The sequence below is a fragment of the Muntiacus reevesi genome, chromosome 10 (genome assembly GCF_963930625.1).
Source record: "Muntiacus reevesi chromosome 10, mMunRee1.1, whole genome shotgun sequence".
NCBI lineage: Eukaryota > Metazoa > Chordata > Mammalia > Artiodactyla > Cervidae > Muntiacus > Muntiacus reevesi.
Window position 1 is genome coordinate 49,851,699 of NC_089258.1, and position 20,273 is coordinate 49,871,971.

At 40.8% G+C, this 20,273-nt stretch overlaps 1 protein-coding gene across 6 annotated transcripts in view; it reads left to right on the forward strand.

Annotated features, from left to right (window-relative positions):
- The window catches only part of WDR17 (WD repeat domain 17), a 64,329-nt gene that overhangs the window by 35,333 nt on the left and 8,723 nt on the right, over window positions 1–20,273 (forward strand). For 5 of the 6 annotated variants that reach the window (XM_065947286.1, XM_065947289.1, XM_065947287.1 and 2 more), the window contains 13 exons: window positions 47–133; window positions 3,442–3,606; window positions 5,291–5,493; window positions 6,851–7,000; window positions 7,088–7,218; window positions 7,650–7,775; window positions 9,259–9,414; window positions 10,338–10,402; window positions 13,140–13,272; window positions 13,728–13,819; window positions 15,101–15,200; window positions 16,105–16,244; window positions 19,442–19,553. In XM_065947286.1, the coding sequence (XP_065803358.1) occupies window positions 47–133; window positions 3,442–3,606; window positions 5,291–5,493; window positions 6,851–7,000; window positions 7,088–7,218; window positions 7,650–7,775; window positions 9,259–9,414; window positions 10,338–10,402; window positions 13,140–13,272; window positions 13,728–13,819; window positions 15,101–15,200; window positions 16,105–16,244; window positions 19,442–19,553 (1,660 nt within the window). The remainder of the gene's footprint in view (window positions 1–46; window positions 134–3,441; window positions 3,607–5,290; window positions 5,494–6,850; window positions 7,001–7,087; window positions 7,219–7,649; window positions 7,776–9,258; window positions 9,415–10,337; window positions 10,403–13,139; window positions 13,273–13,727; window positions 13,820–15,100; window positions 15,201–16,104; window positions 16,245–19,441; window positions 19,554–20,273) is intronic. The other variant, XM_065947290.1, reaches the window with a different exon arrangement.

Here is a 20,273-nt window from a genome sequence, read left to right on the forward strand (position 1 = left end):
TTTAGAATGTTGTAATTTTCTATTAACATATTATGCTTAATTTCAGTATAATTCGAACAATTGATGGTAAAATACTGCACAAATATAGACATCCAGCTGCAGTATTTGGTTGTGATTGGAGCCAAAACAACAAGTAAGTATTTTTCCCTGAAATAAGTTATAAGCACTTTAAAAGATTTTGAATAACCATAAAGTTTGATGTTATTCTCATAAGTAACATTCATCACACTTTTTAGGTGATATTCCCCTTACCTCGTCTTGTAACTGCATGTTTAACCATCTATTTTTATTCCATGAAGTTTTTGCATGATTTAGGAATATTGATTCCTACTTTCAGACACCTTGCTGCTGCCTTAGGGAAAAGCATACAGCTCACTAATGAACATGGAAGTGGGTCCCGTCTGTGTGTGGCTTCTGAGAGGTGGCCCTTGTCCAAACCCTCTTAGGAATCTCTGTGGTGGTATTCTCCCCAGGACTTCCCATTGCCTCCGCCTGATGCAAATGCCATGACATGGGGTGATTTCCCAAGACGTGGAGCTTAGAATGGTTTTGAAAGGTCAACCTTGCTTAGGAGCCTGGTATTTACCACGTAAAGATCAGCTTAAATTTAAAAATTAATCCACATCAAACCTCCACTAAAATTGATCCTTTAAGCCCCTGCACTTCCAAGAATCTTGTGTTTCACACCTCTCTTTGACAGGATATAAATTACATTTATATGCCGTCAAATATGTGGGATCAATTATATCCTGTCAAATATATGGGAGACAGTGAAGGACAGGGAAGCTTGGCATGCTCCAGTCCATGGGATTGCAAAGAGTTGGACATGACTGAGCGGCTGAACAACAACAAATTGTATTTGAAAAGTCAAATTTTCTTTAAATATGGTGAAAATAATATGAATTATGCTTTTGAAATATACATGTCAGATATTCACACCTTATTGCACTGGGTCATGAATCAAATCACTATTATACAAAATGATGAACCTGTGCGTTTCTTCCGGTAAATATGGAATTTATAACACAATAAAGATTTTGAAAAGAGCACATGGCCAGCTCCTCTGCAGCGTTTTCCATCTCGGCTGCCTGAAAGTGCCAGCAACAAACTGCTGAAACCCAGATGCTTGTTCTCCTTTTTTAGACCTTATCATCCCTCAGCTGTCACTTCCAGTCAACCATCAACTCCTGTCATAGCCTCCGTCTGATTATTCTTTTCCTAATCACCCCCCAGCCCCTGAGCCAGTGACGTTTGTCTGTTTGGGGACTGCTGCAGAAACCTTCTAAATCAATTTCAGAGTTCACACCTGCTGTCACCACTTCCTCTCTCTGTGTTCTCCAGGTGGCTGCCAGAGTGAGCGTGGAGAAATGCAGATGTGAGCACAGCTTTCTGTTGCTTAAATCTCCCAGCAGTTTCCCACTGATCCTGGGATAACATGCAGAGTCCTAGTCAGGCAGTCTGTGTATAAGTCGGCTCCTCTGTGCCTTATTATCGCATCCCAGGCCTTGCTACCTCTGCTTCTTCAATCCAGCCACAGTGGCTTTCCACTTCTTGAACCAGCCAGCTCATTTTTGCCGCAGGGCTTCTGCTCCTGTTTTCAGCTGCATCTAGGATTCTGCTTCCCACCCCACCCGACCCGGTCCGCCCTGACCTGGGCATACAGAACTTTTCCCTATCCCTCAGCTCAGGAACCACTTCTGCAGAAAAGTCTTCCTGAGCCCCATCTTAGGTAAATTCCCCCTGTGGTATCGTACACCTTAGGACACTTAACATCAGAAAATTGAGTTTTAGTTGTGAATTGGCTACCTCTCCCTGAGATCAGCAGCGGTTCTCTACTTTTCACAGTATATTCTGAACAGAACACTGTGGCTTCTAACCCTCACTATGCCTTAAAAAAAGTAGATGTGTAGTAAATACTTGTTGAACATACAAATGAGTAGAATTACCTTGTATCTGATCAGCAGAACAGTTCCACATTCTTATTTCCCTCTTTTATAGGGTTAATAAGAATTTAAGAATTTGACCATTCAGGGGGAAAAAAGATATGAATACAGTATGCTTTGTTGGTTAAGAAAGCTTAAAAAAAAATCCTTTATACTTAACTATTATGTTTATTGGTAAGCCTGTCTGATAAATTTCATTTTTCATTTTGACATTTTTGTTTTTAAGAATCTTTTCTTAATGTTCTGGTTTCTGTATTTATATTCTACTTAGTGTCTTAGGAGATAAGTGAAAAACGTCTTGAACTTATAAAAGTTTATTGATATTCCTGAATTTATAATTTGGATAGCTGGTGTGTACATTTTTTGAATTTTTTTCATTTCTAAGATTTTATATCTGTGTATCTGCATATATGTAAAATATACTCCTATGTACATGTAACTATTTGTATTATGCAAAATATATTTTCTCACATAGAGAAACACGCCTGTTTATCAGTGAGCCTTGGGTGCATGTAATCTATACATTTACAGACCAACCAGCATGCTAGTTTAAAGATTTCTGTATTTTGACATGTAAGCTTTAATATGTATAGATATTATAACCGATATGACAAAAATCAGCAGTTCGAAGTTTGGAGAAGGTTTTGATGACAATTGGGTCCAAAATGTGTAGCTTCCCCTCTTTAGCTTTGGGCCTGGGGACTGTCTCTATGGTTGTTAATGTTCTTGGAGAGACTGTAGTGTCTGGCTCTTGATTCCGCAGGTCTGTCTAGTACTTGAATTCCACTGGGAACAGTACTCCAGGCATGACCACTCGGGTACAGATAGTTGCTTAGCTTGTCTCACTGTCTTAAGAATAATGAGCAATGATCATTAAAAGATCATACCCACATATTATATTTCTAAAGGATTCTTCTGGATCCAACGGTTAAGCATCTCAAGTTGGGGAAACCACCAGAGAGATTTGGAAAACAGGACTGTGACTGGCTTACTGTCAGATGAGTCGACCCTGGTCTTTGGGGAGTCCTAGTACACTTCTGGGGGAAACACTGCTATTTGTACCAGTACCACAAAAAAATCTACTAGCAGTCAGGGCATGAGGTAATTAATAACTTGCCTACCAGCAGTTCAGCAGATCTCAATCACTGACCATTTGAGACCCTTTTCAAGTTCCAATAGTTGCAAAATACAGACATCTGAGAAATAGTCAATTTATGAATCTGGGCATTTTGAAAAAAAAAAAAACAGAAGTAAATATACCATTATCTCTCATCTGAGGGAAATAAAAAATTTACCTGATTAAAAGGGAACCTTAAGAAACTGCACTAGAGCAGTTTCTATAAATGATGTTTTTACTTACATTGGTTTGTAGTGTAACTTCATGAAGGGAGCAGAGTATTCTGGTTTTAGAAATTAGTACGGGGTACATTTAAAAGCTATCAGTAACAGGTATTATCAACCCTGTCATTTTTTTAATGGGCCATTGATGATGTTTCAGAGACATGATAGCCACGGGCTGTGAAGACAAAAATGTTCGTGTCTATTACGTGGCCACCAGCTCGGACCAACCACTGAAGGTGTTCAGCGGGCACACGGAGAAAGTGTTCCATGTGAGATGGTCTCCTCTGAGGGAGGGGACTCTCTGCAGCGGCTCTGATGATGGGTATGTACTTTTGGATTCTTGTTTCTAGTCCTGAAACTCAAAAGCTTGCGATTTTCTAGAAATGTGCTTATTTATATTATCCAACTTGTATGTGGAACTATTCTAAATATGTACTTTATAAGTAAGCAGTTAACAAGTATCTAACTGCATACGTCTAAATAGTTTTCCTTACTTACTGTCATATTCATGCTTTCTGTATCCTTATTTGGGCTTCCGTGGTGGCTCAGATGGTAAAGAATCCGCCTGCAATGTGTGAGACCTGGGTTCATTCCCTGGGGTGGGAAAATCCCCTGGAGGAGGTTCTTGTGCTTGCTGTAGCTGCTTATTTCTATCTTACTAAGAACAAAGTTACCAGAAATGAAAATTGCAGAAGGGTCTGTTGGGGAAAATGTCTGAAACAGTAAATCCTTTTAAAATATAGAGAAGAGTTTATTTTTAATAATGTTCTCATTTTTAGTATGTACTCTGTTTTCATTAAGAATGGAGTAAAAGATGATTATATGTGTTAAAGTGAAGAGAGGATATTTTAGAAATGAGAATGATTTAACATTCTTTTCTGAGTTTGTGAAAGTTGCTGAAATCTTGTCTGTATTTTATATCAGACATATTTGCATAGTGCAGTTTGGGCTATTTGAATAGGAGATAAATTGAGATAAGAAAAGTCTTACTTTGTGCTAGTAAAAATTGTAATAGTAACCACATTATCCTGTCCTAGTATAAAAGAGAAGAAGAGAAGTCTTTTTATATAAAGTGAAAAGATATATGCCTTAAATAAAAATATATGATGTATGTTCTAATGGTGTAATATAACCTTTGGAGTATTAATATTTTGATATTTTCAGATTGATATAAATCTGTAACTAAAAGATAATTATGAGTTACCCAAGCAGAGTTGGCATCTAGAGGTTTTAAATTGATTTTGAGTTAAAATTTTACTTCAGTAATATTTGTATTCTACAGTCAGTAGACTCCAATAGTATTATGAATCCATTTGTATTTAAATTTTGTACTTGATCTGAGAGTGATTTCACAGACTAAGAAACTTACTTTACTGACATAAACATGAACGGTTTACTGTGTTGATAAAAGCATAGAGCTCTGTAATGACCTAGAGGGCTAGGATGGGGGCAGTGGGAGGCTCAAGAGGGAGGATATATGTATATCTGTAGCTGGTTCACTTTGTTGTGTAACAGAAGCTAACACAACATTGTAAAGTCATTATCCTCCAATAAAGCCTTTTTTAAGAAGCATAGATAGGAATTGATTTTTCAAATAATATCCATCATCATATGTGCTATATTTTCATGATACAAATAATCTGAATGCATTTAAGTGATTGTACACATGTTGTTAGTCATATTTTTTCTTTGGCTTTACCTGCTCTGGATAATTTAAGAAAGCAGTTTTTTCAAACGTATAAATTGTGAAATCATATATGTAGTATCAGTAGTAAATGACCAGCAAAAGTAAAGAAGAAATATTGTAATAGGCTGTCTCCAGCCCAACTAATTATTCATTCTTTGCGCTGGTGCGCTGTGGAGAATCAACATATCTTGAAACATAAACTGCTTTTTCAGTATGCTAAGAAATAATCACTAACAATATGTGCTCCATTAAAAATATATTGACCCTTTAGATAAATTATAACTTGAATGGTATTATATGCATAACATTCTGTTTTCAGCTCTGTTCGAATCTGGGATTACACTCAAGATGCGTGCGTAAATATTCTTAGTGGACACACGGCGCCTGTGAGGGGACTGATGTGGAATACTGAGATCCCGTACCTGCTAATATCTGGCAGCTGGGACTGCACTATAAAAGTGTGGGACACACGAGAAGGAATATGTTTGGATACTGTGTGTGATCATGGTGCAGATGTGTATGGTAAAGTGTTTTCCATGTACTTCTAAATTTTGCTGTGTTAATGATTCAGTTTCTGTGGAATACACTGTTTTTGAAGAAATCTTGCAGTAGTTCATTTTGAAATAAGACTTACCTTATTGGAAAGTGTGCATTCAAGAAGTTTACTATTTCAGTAGCAGAATACACAGAATAAAATAGAAAGCATCCCCAGAAATGATCAGAAGATAGCTATTGTTAGCTCTGTGGTGTCTCTGTCTCTGCAGAGAAGCAGACACCCGCCGAACACACACCCTTGGGTTTTTCTCACTTAGCATCATCCCAGCAGTAAGTTGTAAAACAGGAAATCAGTCATAACTTAGTTATGACTTACCTAGCCATTCTTTTACCTCTGCTCTTGGATATTTAGGGCAGTGTTTTATTTTTTAATATAGTACAAAGTTTTGTAGTATAAATGAGTTGGGAAAGGGAAAATCAGATTTCTTATTTTTGCACATCACTTTGCTCACATGTGTGGCACCCAAACGTCGATGGGGTTAGATAGTTGAATTATGAATGCAAAATGATGATTCAGGGACGCTAACCGTAACTAACCCACTGCAGTACTCTTGCCTGATCCCATGGAGGAGCCTGGCGGGCTACAGTCCATGGGTCATGGAAGAGTCGGACATGATTGAGTGACTATACACACACAGAACCCTAATCTAGTCATTTGTAACCATGTGCTTGACCCCAGTGGCCTTTTGGTTACTGCAGTGCAGGCCTGAGGATGGGAGAGAGCCCCATTTGTGGACGTTCTAAAGTGAAGGTTCTCAAATCTTTCTTTATCTTGTAATGAGAACAGCCAGCCAGCCAGCCATTAACTCACAGATCACTGTGTATGCCATTGATATGACTGCCAGTTTGCTGATAGAGCAGCTGAAATGTAACTTCAACATTGTCATCCAGGACCATCTGCTTTCTAATAATTATTCAACCCTGTATTCCTGTCTATAGAAGATACTTAGTACTTTTTTGTTTTAAACATCCTTGTATCATTTACAGCCAAGACAGAAATGTTATTTAGAACATTTCTTCATAACTTCAGCTCTGAGGAAGTAGGGCTTCCCTGGTGTTTCAGAAGGTAAAAGAATCTGCCTGCCATGCAGGAGACCTGGGTTCCATCTTGGGGTCGGGAAAATCTGGAGAAGAGAATGGCAACCCACTGCAGTATTCTTGCCTGGAGAATCCCAGGGACAGAGGAGCCTGGCAGGCTCCTGTCCATGGGGTCACAAAGAGTCAGATACAGCTGAGCGACGAACACTTCTCACACTTCGGAGGTACACGTAAATAAAAGTTTTTCGGTGCTGCCTTTAGTAAATGGCTTTACTTCTCCCTCCAGGTCTCACATGCCACCCACGCCGCCCCTTCACACTGGCCTCCTGCTCCCGGGACTCTACAGTGAGACTCTGGTCACTGACGCCGTTAATCACTCCTTTACAAATAAATATTCTGGCAGACAGATCCTGGGAAGAAATCATCGGGAACACAGGTGTTGAAACTCTGCATGTATTAGACCTTCTTTCTAAATACGATTTGATAAACACTCTTTTCTCATTAGGCTGCATCCCTCCTCCAGATTCTGCCATAGAGCCGGGCGCACCCCCGCTGCTGTGTGGCAAAGTGTCAAGAGATATCAAACAGGAGATAGAGAAACTAAGCGGAAACCTTCGTGTGAAAAAACTCAGATGGTTTTCAGAATGTTTATCCGTAAGTATTGTAGGAATGAAATGTGAAAATTTCCTCTTTAGCCAAAACAAGTCATGACGACTTGCTGTCATTAAGTTCACATGTTTACTTGTATTGGCCCAGTGTAAGAATGCAAATGGAAACCAGAAAAGCTAAATAAGGTAGGAATCTCCCTGGCGGTCCAATGATTAAGACTACATGTCCCAATACAGGGGTCCGGCTTCGATCCCTAGGCAGGGAACTGAGATCCTGCATGCCACATGGTGTGTGGTCAAAAACACAAATAAAAATAAAGAGACACAAATTTCTTTAAGAAAATCAACGGTAAGGAAAATACTGTTTTGTTAATTTTTCAAGTTTTATATGCCTGCATTATATTTTTAAAGGTGCAGAATGCTCTGAAGTTTTTACTTCATTATTATGTCTTTGGGTGTCCTGTGTCAACTTTTCAGCCTCCAGGTGGCAGCGACAATTTATGGACCTTAGTTGCAGTGATAAAAGGGCAAGATGATAGCTTACTCCCTCAGAACTACTGCAGAGGAATAATGCACTTGAAACATCTGATTAAATTCAGAACAGTAAGTAGCATATGCAGTTGTGCTGTGCTAAAACAAAAATTACTTTTGCCTTTTTGTCATTAAAGAATGAAAATTATTTTAATGTGTGTAATTAGAGTGGATAGGCTAAGATAAATGAATATTGAAGAGATAAATCTTCAATAAAAATTGATCATGATAGTACGAATTATTTGAGAACAGACTAAGGCAGTCATGGTTTTCACAGATTGAATCTCATGAAATTCTTCAAACGTCACTTGGAAGACCCTTGAAATGCTTTACCTTTACACTATTACCAGATGATCATATGTGTGATTTTTGTCTCAGAGGCCTGCTAGGCTGTGTTCTGGGATATGTTTCATTAAAAATGATCATATCTTATCCTTTAATGGATTTCAGTACACCTTATACATGAAGTGATATGCAGTGCCAATAGCAAACCAGTCCTGGGACGAGAAAGAAGAAAAAGCTTTTATGTTTGAAGTATCAGTGGTTGACTTAACTGTTAGACCATGGGGAGACTCGTGCCAGAGGTGTGGATTCAGTGCTGTAAGAAACAGTCATTTCCATAAAGAAGCACTTCTGTGATTCAGTCAGTTCACTTCAGTCGCTCAGTCGTGTCCAGCTCTTTGTGACCCCATGGACTGCAGCACTCCAGGCCTCCCCTGTCCATCACCAACTCCCGGAGTTTACCCAAACTCATGTCCATTGAGTCAGTGATGCCATCCAACCATCTCATCCTCTTTCGTCCCCTTCTCCTCCTGCCTTCAGTCTTTCCCAGCATCAGGGTCTTTTCCAATGAGTCAACTCTTCGCATGAGGTGGTCAAAGTATTGGAGTTTCAGCTTCAGCATCAGTCCTTCCAATGAACACCCAGGACTAATCTCCTTTGGGATGCACTGGTTGGATCTCCTTGCAGTCCAAGGTCTCTTAAGAGTCTTCTCCAACACCACAGTTCAAAAGCATCAATTGTTTAGTCCTCAGCTTTCTTCACTGTCCAGCTCTCACATCCATACATGACCACTGGAAAAACCATAGCCTTGACTAGACAGACCTTTGTTGGCAAAGTAATGTTTCTACTTTGATTATAAGCACCTAATGACTATAACAGTTACCTTTGACAGTATAGAAGCCAATGAGAGTGAGCCAGTAATTTTTAGGTTTTTATTAAAGTCCTTTATATATATTTTTTCCACCAGTCATATACTACTTTATCATTCACTACCTTTTGACCTCTGGGTTTCTGGTGAGTTTTAAGAAAAATCGGATTCAGCCTCTTCCCACCAGCACCAGCCACATCTGGACCCCCCTCTCTACCATAACAAAATATTACACTTAAAGAAGTATTATACTTTATGGGCAAAAAGCAGTGATTTTTAAAAAGTATTTAATTTCCAGCTCTGTATGTTTATGAAGTGTGTATCCCTATGATGCTTTTATAATCGTCTGTTATCACTGGCTCTTGCATAATGAAATTTAGGAAATTTCGTTTTCTTCTTACCCAGTCTGAAGCCCAAGAACTCACCACAGTGAAGATGTCTAAGTTTGGTGGTGGCATTGGTGTCCCTACCAAAGAGGAAAGACTGAAAGAAGCTGCCCAGATACACTTGTGGCTGGGACAGATTCAAAGATACTGTGAGCTGATGGTTGAACTTGGAGAGGTAATGGGCTGTTAAAGCAAAATCAAAAGAGTTTAATGCAGTATTCTTAGTTAAATACTCAATTTCAGGCTTGTCTTTCTCCAAATCTGGTTGGTCCTCTGCTCACCTGATAACAAGGGTGTGCCTCAGAGCAGGAGTTATTGCAGAGAGATCCTGGGCGAGCAGTGTCAGCCTTGTTGTTAACATATGCATCGTTAGACATGCATTTCCCACCCAGACGACAGGATCGGGAGCTCGGGGGATGGAGCCCAACACGGGGGCTTTTCTAAGCAAGCCCCGGGGGAAGAAATGGCAGCGCAGTCCAGTATTCTTGCCGGGGAAATCCCATGGACAGAGGAGCCTGGCAGGCTACAACCAATGAGGTTGCAAGAGTCAGACATGATGGAGTGTGTGCGCACATGCACGCACATGCGTGTACACACACACACACACACACACACACACACACACCAGCTTTTTCTCACACAGGCTCGCCTTTGAGAACCACTGCCTAAGCCTGGAGTCTCTGATTCCTAAAAAAATCTGTGTTGGCTAATTTGCTTCCAGTGGACTCCCCTAACACTGTCTGTCCATCTCACACTGGCCCAGAGAAGCGTCTTCTCTGAGGGTCAGCTGCTGAAGAGTGCTTCTCCAGCATGTCCCAATCCTTAGGGAGCACAGAGTTAGTAAAACAGAGTTCTCCAAAAAGGTTAGGATGGATCCATCCTGTTAAAATTGAGAACGGTGGGTGCCTTCTGGAGGTGGGTGGTGACTGAAGCAGAGCCAAGCAGAGGCGTGGCTCCTGTCCCGCCATCTGAGAGTGGCTTTCCTGAGTGTATTCAGCTTAAAAACATACATTGTAGATGTGAGTTCATTTAAAATAAATGTCTGTTAAGAGACCACACACTCCAAAGGGGTCTGTTTCTGCTTTTCTCCCGTTCTAGTGGGACAAAGCCTTGTCAGTTGCGCCAAGTGTGTCTGTGAAATACTGGAAGAAGCTGATGCAGAGGTGAGGCGGACCATCTGTGTCCAGATGGATGTTTAACATTTTGTTAAAATAGAAACAACATGTACATATGCTAGTAGCCCTTGAGATTTTTTACTTTCCCGTTGTTTTAAATGATAACTGAATTTTGTATATCCTGATACAATAAATTAAACAACTCGGTTATAAGTCATTTTGGCATTTTTGTATTTGACCTGACGTCTGATAAGAACAGTGGTGGAAGGCAAGTTTCCCCCTGTTGATGAAGGAAAGGATGGGTCGGTCGCTCACCGCTTAACGTGTTGCAGTTGATAAGTATGGATATCAAGTAGTGCTGATGGTCAAGACGTTTTACCACTGAACAGGGTTACCTGGAGGTCCTTGACTGGAATGCAGTAAATGAGATTTTTTTCTGAGGTGTATTGGTTTACTGGAGCTGCCGTAACAGAGGACCACAGAGTGTTTCGAACCACAGAAACATGTCCTCTCCCGATTCTGGAGGTTCTGAAGGCTAGAAATCTGCTATCAAGTTGTCGGCAGGGTTGCTTTCTCTTGGAGGTTTTGAGAAGGAATGAGGTCCACTCTTCTCCCCTGGCCCCTAGTGGTTACAACCCTTGGCACTTCGGCGGCCCCCCTGTCTTCACATGCATGATCCCCCATGTGTCTCTGGGTCCACATTTCCCCCTTTTAAACGAGGATACCAGTCATATCAGATTTAGAGTTTACCCTAATCTAGTATAACCCTATATTAATTAACTATTTCAGTGAAGACCCAATTTCCAAATAAAGTCATGTTCACTTTAAAGAATCTGCCTGCAATGCAGTAGACACAGGTCCTGTCTCTGGGTCGGGAATATCCCTTGAAGGAGGGCATGGCAACCCACTCCAGCATTCTTGCCTGGGAAATCCCATGGACAGAGGAGCCTGGTGGGCTGCAGTCCATGGAGTTGCACAGAATCGGACACGACTAAACAGACTAAGCACACACATGTGGGTTAGGGCTTCCACGGGTCTTTTGATGGCGGTGAGGGGGAAGCAGTCCAACCCATGACGTAAGACTATTCTCTATCCTGTTCTAGTCATTCATTCCACAAATATTTAGTCCTCACTACGTGCCAGTTACTGACGAGTATTGTTTACTGAGTAATTGCCTTGTTTCTGGCATTAAAAATGAAGCATTTGGTTTTCGTTTCATGGTTTAGAAAAAATTCAGCTGTGACTCACATGTACCAATAAAATCAATCAGAGACTAAGCCTGAAATCCAGGGGGATTAACACATTAACCAAGGGAAAGGGAACCGTTTCCATCAACTACTCGCCCCAAATAAGTGAAGCAATAGGCTGGCTCCAGCCCTCAGACTGCAGGCTCCTTATCCTAAGCTCTAAGAATCCTGAGTGATTCTCAGTTCATGTACCCTCACTGAACAATTGTAAAGTCCTTGCTCCCACTGAGACCTTAATAAAGTCGAGTTAGCAGAGGATATTTATGTCACGAAACAATTTTGTTTCAACCTGCCTGATTTTCTCTGCTCCTTAGTTCACGTGGTGGCCAGAAAATCATCTCCCTTCAACTCCCAAGTTTATGTTTTATGGATTCAGCCATTCACAGAGATTGATAGGCAGTCTCTCAGTCCAACTTACAAATGTCCAGGAAGAGCGTGTTGTTTCTTAACAGCTGTAAGAGGCAAGTCAGAGTCAGATGGTGAAAGCCTTGTTGTTGGGAAAAACGCCAGGAACTGGAAACTGTTAACAGTGATCCGTTAGTCGCTCAGTCATGTCCGACTCTGCAAACCTGTGGCTGTAGCCCGCCAGGCTCCTGTGTGCATGGAATTCTCCAGGCAACAATACTGGAGTGGGTTGCCATTTCCTTCTCCAGGGGATCTTGCCGACTCGGGGATCGAACCCAGGTCTCCTGTGTTGCAGGCAGGTTCTTTACCATCTGAGCCACCAGGGAAGGCAGACCATATGAAAAGTGTCTACTGTACCCACCCAGAGATTGGCAATTGAAATGTATTTTAATGCAAATGCCAGCATAGATTAAATATGCCAGATTAGTTTTCAACAAAACTAAGGTTAAACATTGAGAGTAGGGTTAGTGAGGTTGGTTGTTGAGAAAGTGGGACCAAAAACAGGAAAAGAGAGACAGACAGACAGTGATGGACACACAGAGAGAGAAAGAGACAGTCAGACATGTGTATATCCTCCATAATCTCCAAACTCAGGTCCCCTCTCCTCCTCAAATATCTGGAACATTATTTTTCTTTAAACTACCCTGCTTGAGGCAGTAACAGTGTTTTGCATTTTACTATCAATATCTGTGTTCTTGAATTATCCTTTTTAATGATTTTAGGCTACTTGAATTTAGAGTTTCTCCATTCATTACAGTGCCATGAAGACATTTAAAATTCTCTGTCTTTAATAAAGTAGACATTAATCCAGTTGAGAGTAGGTATTCCATCATACATGTGTAGGTAACAACTTATTTTCAGAAAGATATATTCCTCACTTTAGTAGATAAGTATATCGATTTAAGACCTGTTCAGTGCCTTTAAAATAGGAAAATCTATAATGTTTTCTGGAAGAAACAAGTGCCTATAGTATTGCTTCAGAAAAGTTTTATCCTCCAATAATGATGTGATTATAAAGCCAAGTCTTTGGGAATGGTGGTCAAATTTTAGATATTTTCAGCATTTCAGAAAATCTGAGTCCAGCTGAGAACCTTGAAATTAGGGTTTCATAAAAAACCTTGTTACTTTATTAGGAGAGCTGATCAGTTAATCCAGGAAGATAAGGATGACGTCGTTCCGTACTGCATAGCCGTTGGTGATGTGAAAAAATTAGTCCATTTTTTTATGTCAAGAGGTCAGCTTAAAGAAGCTCTGCTTGTTGCACAGGTAAAAACATGTAACTTAAGTGGGCTGCCCAGCTTTGTGGGGGCGTGTTTGGGAGGGGGGTGGTCGTGTTCAGGTGATTGATAAGGTTGTAGGTGCCTTGACTTCTGCCCATATCCTGGCCGCCTTTTTTGGACATTTCCACCACCCTGCCTTTTGCTCTGATCACAGGGAGTTTCTTTTAGATCTTTAAACACACAAGCATCTCTGAATTCTGATGGGGTCTGTTTTGCTGAACATTGTATACACTTGAACAACTCTTTGAAGGAAACTTGATGCTTCATGTTGATAGAGTGTAATTTATGGGTTTGTTGGTTTGTTTTCCAAATTCTAAGGGTATCTCCAAATTGTAGTATAAGTTTCGAACATGGTTTGAATATACTTTGTTCAAAATAATATTCTTAAGTTGGTCTATTATCAACAGCTAAAGATTAACCAAAGATCGCATTAAATTCCAGGCTGCTTGTGAGGGGAATATGCAGACCTTCCATGTTTCGACACCCAAAGGACCTTCTTTTTCTGATGATATCTACAAGGAAGACTTCAACGAGTGAGCGACTCATCCTTGGCTTGGAGTTGATATTTTTTGTGGCTTGTTTCCCTTTAGAGGCTTTTGAGGTCCTCCTTCCTTGTACACAGACCACTTGGCTGTCCCGTGTCCTCAACTGCATTTCTCACTGCAGTCTGTTTCATCACAACATCTGCCCCTGGATGAGGAGGGAAAAGTCAGGCATGTAGACACAGCCTGCACATATCTTACATAGCTTTCAGAAAAGCAAACTGCATTTCAGTACAGTAATTGCTTATAAAGCACCTAAATCCTTGAAACTCTGATCAAACCTGCTAGGGGGGAGAGGCAGTGAAAATAAAATGTGCTGTTTGTGAATGTTTCACCATAGACTCAGTGTGGATAGCATCTCCCTGACATCACTCACAATCCAGGACCCCGGTGTCCAGCATCTAGAATGACATCCGGGCCTCTTGACACACACACACTAGTATATATAAATCAGATAACTGATAAGGACCCACTGTATAGCACAGGGAACTTTACTCAATCCTCATGTAATGACCTGTACGGGGAAAGAATCTTAAGGAAGAGTGGGTGTGTGTATGTGTGTCGGTGATTCGCTTTGCTAAACTACACAATGTTATAAATCAACTGTAATCCAGTAAACTTTTTTTTTTTAACTCTAAAAAAAAATCAAAATACTTATGTTTTTAAAAGGAATAGAAATTAGGCTTCTCCAGCCTTTTGACCTTTTTCAAATATAATAATCTGCCTTTCTCTGCGTCTTCTCTTTGCTCCTATCATTGCTCCAGAAAATAGGATATTTAAACTTTTAGGACACTCATCAAGTGAAAAATGATCACAAAACGTTAAGCGTATTAAGACTGACATATTCCTTCCTGGTCCTTTGCTGCTATCCCCTGCCATTTCGAAACTTGGCATTTAATGATCTGTTAGCAACATACACTACCCTTGTTCCCATCTCCACATAAATTTTCAACCTGTAATTCCTTTCATGTTAATTGCCCCCATAGCTGAGGCATAAATTATCCAGTGTAGGATAAGAAATTCTTAAAATTAGGCTTTTCTGAAAAGAGGAAAAATTGGGAGAGGGAGGTGGTTCAGGTGGTTCGTCAGCTCATCTACTAAGAAAGACTGCTTTCCTGATTTTTACCCCCAAATCGATCTCTATAGCTAAACCAGGGATATACAATTAAATCGTGTTTGATCCCTTAATCAGCTTATTATAAAAGAGCATCCATTCACTTTCATGATGGAGTCCGTGTGTTTATATTGAATACGTGCGCTTTTTCTTCCTAGACTGCGGCAGGAAGCCTGCAGAGAGCTGGCAGAATGGTATTTTCAGGATGGCCGAGCAGTTCTAGCCGCCTGTTGCCACCTGGCTGTGGACAATATCGAGGTACATTTCAAGGTGGCTCATGTGTGTCGTGATGTTTGAGGGGGAAAAATGCGGTCTTTCTGTGTAAGACCTGGTTTTGCATGCTTTCCAAGCCTGAGCTACTCCATACCCAATAAACACAGGTTAGCTCTGCAAATTATGAAATCTTTTATTCACCTATTTTTAAATTTTTATCACAAGATACATATTTGTGACAACCTTACTCTAAGTTTTTATCATATATGAGAAGCACTAGCGTGGGAAGGCAAAAATCACTGGCCTGGAACTCAGACTCTCTGACTTTTGAAAGCAGTTGTTTATAAACAGTTTAGCATGTTCTTTGCAAGTTATGTTTTTAAGCTATTTTTTCATTCAGCCCACTAATGTCATGGGCAAACCATTAAGTAAAGATATCGGCTCTACTTTGCATGTATCCTTAGATATATTGACCTTAAGGGATAATTGATAATCACTGTACACTATTGAGGAAGATTCTGAGAATTTACTTTTTTTCCGAGGGACTGAAGGACATGTTGAGGCGATTGCAGACAGACTGTTGTTAATTAATCCCCAAAATGTAAGCAAAGGTTCAAAAGTCTTAAATTATAAAAGTTACTCTATATCCCTTTACCAGCTTTCCCACCTGGAAATTGTCGTTGCCCTTGCCTAAGTACCCTATGGGCTTTCCTGGTGGCTCAGATGGTAAAGAATCTGCCTGCAATTTGGGGGACCTGGGTTCAGTCCCTGGGTCGGGAAGATCCCCTGGAGAAGGGACAAGAACATTATAGAAATATCACACTCACTATTTTACAAGAATAATCGGCTACAGGTTAATACAACTTGATCTGCTTTGTGAGCTTGGCGGGGAGTGATGATCCTGCCGATCCCCTGTGAAACTGGAGACGTTATTTTCTCATTGAGCAAGCTGGCTATGGCGTACCTGATTCGTGGAAACGAGCTGGAGCTGGCTGTCTGTGTGGGCACCGTGCTGGGAGAGCCTGCAGCACCCGCAACCCACTATGCCCTGGAGTTACTGGCGAGGAAGTGCATGATGATCCCAGCGTGGTGAGCGTTCTTCTTTTCTAATTGGGAGCGTGATGGTTCTACAGTATTATGTAATTAATAGTTTCTGCTGTACCGGGAAGTGAATCGGCTACATGCATACGTGCATCCTCTCCCCTTGGACCCCCATCCCACCACCCCTCTAGGTCATCACAGAGCCCCGAGCGGAGCTCCCTGTGTTACACGGCAGCTTCCCACACGCTGCTTTATGCATGGAAGTGTACATCAGTGCCACTCTTTCCTTCCCCTGCTGTGTCCCCAAGTCCATTCTCTGTGTCTTTGTCTCTATTCCTGCCCTGGAAATAGATTCACCTTTGTCATTTTTCTACATTCCACATATATGCATTAAAATATGTGATGTTTGTTTTTCTCTTTCTAACTTACTTCAACTGTGTATGACAGACTAGATCCAACCACATCACCACAAATGACCTAATTTCACTCCTTTTTATGTCTGAGTAATATTCCATTATATATATGTATGTATGTATGTATGTATGTATGTATGTATGTATGTGGTGAGCATTTCTAAAGTTAAAGAATAGTTTCATAGTGATGAAATGCATTTTTAAATATAAGTTGCATGTGATGTTTTAAAAATGCAATATTTTTAAATATCACATTTAAAAATATTGCATTTTTAAATGTCTCCTTTTTAAATAAAACATAAGATTGTGAAGGAAGTGGTGCTACGAATATGAATTAATAGTAAGAACTACTGCGAGCATATAATGAAATCTACCATCACTTATTGTGAAGTAACCCAGTTCTAATTCGTGATATTTCAAGCACATAAAGCATCGTTAAACAATAGACATGCACTTCCTAAGATTATCAGGACCGCACATTCCCACATTGGAAATTCTACATATCTACGCTCATTCTTCCTGGATCTTGTGTATTAGTTGGAGGTTTAGAAAATAAAGTGTCTTTTCTAATGGAGAGTAATAGCAAAGATGGTATGACTATACACTTGTAATCAACTTGGGTGATGCTTTAAGACAAGTCTCCAACCTTTTGGCACCAGGGACCAGTTTCGTGGAAGACAATTTTTCCACACACCGGAAGTGGGGAGGTGGTTTTGGGATGATTGAAGCATACTACATTTATTATGTACTTTATTTCTATTATTATTAATCAGCTGCACCTCAGATCATCAGGCATTAGATCCCAGAGGTTGGGGAGCTCTGCTGTTAAGAGTTAAACCTGGGAAAGACCCGGGGAGGCTGAAGCTCAGAGCAGTTCCCCCTCATATCTCAGAGCCTGGTTCCTAGGGCGGACCATGCCTCATTGGAGACGATGCTTCATTGATGATGGAGACAGTACTGTCTCTCAACAGGGGCTTGTTGAATAAAGATGATTTTAGACTTCTGTCTTCTCTTTCCCCAAAATACTTAGAACCTTGAGAAATTTTAAATGAACTTGCTCGTCAGGACTTCACTTCTCTGCACTGCCTGCACACACACCCCAGTCAGAACAGTGACTGATGCAGACGCCACTGCTGAACAGTACAGAGGACAATGATGGTGATGATCACAGCTAACGACACTGCTGTCCCTGCATATGCAATTCACTGGATGCCCAACAGTAGCATAAATTTACTGAGACTTGTTGGTATCAGTAAATTTTATGACCAAAACTACAAGTTACATAAATTGGCTTTATAGTTTGTACTCTTAGCTACTATCTTAGTGTAAAATACCACAGACTGGGTGGCCTATAAACAAGAGAAATTTATTATTCACGGTTCTGGAGAGAGAGAAGTTCAAGATAAACTGGCAGATTTGGTGTCTGATAAGAGCGGGCTTCCTGGTTCATACCGGCTGTTTTTGCTGTGCCCACATGGAGAAAAGGGTTAGGAAACTCCCCGTGGCCTCCTTTATCAGGCCACTAACCCCTTTTCTCGGGGCTCTGCCTTCATGACACTGCAACCTCCCAAAGATTCTGCCTCCTAATACCATCACATTGGGGGTTAGATGTCAACTTAGGGCTCCTGGGGGAACACAGACATTGAGCTGACTACAGCCACGTCAGAAAGAGAGCAGTGCTTCCCACTCTTCTTTCCTGTTGGGTCTGGGGACTTCAGAGTGAATCGATACTCTTAGAGTTACTCTAAAATTGATGCGTATCTCACAGTGACGTAAGAGCTCCCTGCCCCCGTAGAACTGAGTGGTACCCCACTCTCAGCATCAGATGCGAATGTATCTTAACACTGACTGTCCCTCCTGAGGACCCAGTCCCCTACTGCCTCAGACCCAACCAGAGTGTGAGGTCTAATTCAGACAGCTTACCCACAAAGGTAACTGACTCTATGCTAGAAGTCATCATCTCTTTCAAATAAAATGTGACTACTTCTTTCTAAACACTGAAAAAGGAGCAAGCCATAAATAGTAAGTTTTGAAGAGGATTAGAGATCTCTCAACTGAGCATACATCCTGTGTTGCGTGCATGCTTAGTAGTTCAATTGTGTCTGACTCTTTGCAACCCCGTGGCCTGTAGCCCACCAGGTTCCTCTGTCCATGGGATTCTCCAGACAAGAATACTGGAGTGGGCTGCCATGCGCTCCTCCAGGTAATCTTCCTGCCCCATGGACTGAATTCATGTCTCCTGTGGCTCCTGCATTGCAGGCAGTCTTTACTGCTGAGCCACAGGGGATGCTTTTAATAGAAAGCAAACTTCTGTTTCTTCTTAACTCCCTACAAGAGCCCTTCCTTTATGCAGCCATAGGTGTGTGTACCAGAAACCAGGATCAAGTGCATACGCTGAAATACGTGGATCAGGCTTATCTCCAGGTGAAGTGTATAATCCTCAGCTATTTGTAGAGCTCCACAAATTTAAAACACAGTAATTAAGATAGCTGGATTATCTTAAGAGAATATGCTTTCATAAACCAAGAACACTTCTTTTTTGCTTTTACACTTGTGAAAGTTCGCCTTTTCTTGGCTTTCATCACATATTCATGATATTCAAATTTATTTTCTCTTTAGCTTTCCATCCGTTGGATACAGGTATTATCTAGTTTTCCTTCGTGCCCTTTGGTTTCTGTAATCTGCATTTAGAGGAGTTTCATAATTACGTAGAAAATCAGTACTCTATGTAAATAGGAAGGCACGGGAGACTCTCCTTCCTTTGAAAGCGTTCTAAAATGTTGTTTCTCAGTTTTTTCCTCATTGAAGTTTCCCCTTTTGTCATGTGAATAGGAATCTGGCGACTGACCTTCTCCTCATGACTCCGGACAGTGAACTTCAGTTAGTCAGACTCTGCGCTTTCTACCCAGGGTGTACGGAAGAGAGAAATGACCTTCATGAGAAGGTATGCTGGCAATCCTCCGTGTTCCCATTTGGAATGTCGTGCTGTGATCTCGTTAGTAGTTTTAGGTTTGGTCAAATAGAAATTCTTGCAGAGAAACAAACAGATGATCCTTTCAGGATCCTCTTATAAAGACAGCAAAAATTATAACAGCAACATGAAGCATTGATTGAATTTCTACTGTATTTTGGGGAGCTATTCTAAATTTTCACATCTGTTGGCTATTGACTCAAGTCTCACAAAACCCTGAAAAAGCAGGGGATGCTGTTCCTAATTTATAAAGAAGGTGAACTCAGAGAAGGTAGGGAACTTGCCATAATTGGTTAATGTTGAAGTGAAAACGTCAACTCATGTAGCTGCCCACTGCAAGCCCTTTGCATCCTAAGGTACCCACACCTAGGGAGTCCCGTGGACAGAGAAGCCTGGCCGGGTACGGTCCATAGAGTCGCAGAGAGTGGGAAACAGCTGGAGCGACTTGGCATGCACACATGCATGCTAACTTTTAAAAAATAGTTTAGGATCTTGAAAAGAATTACTGAAGTATAATGAAATTTGCATGCTTATTCTAAAGTGCTTTTTATAAATGCTCCATTACAGAATATAGGAATCTATCAAGATTACATACAAAAGTGATCAAAATATTCAGCAACAGGGAGATTGTATTAATTATGGTACATTTCTATGTGTCAGTGCTACTAATCTGTTAAAAAATGATGAAGTTCT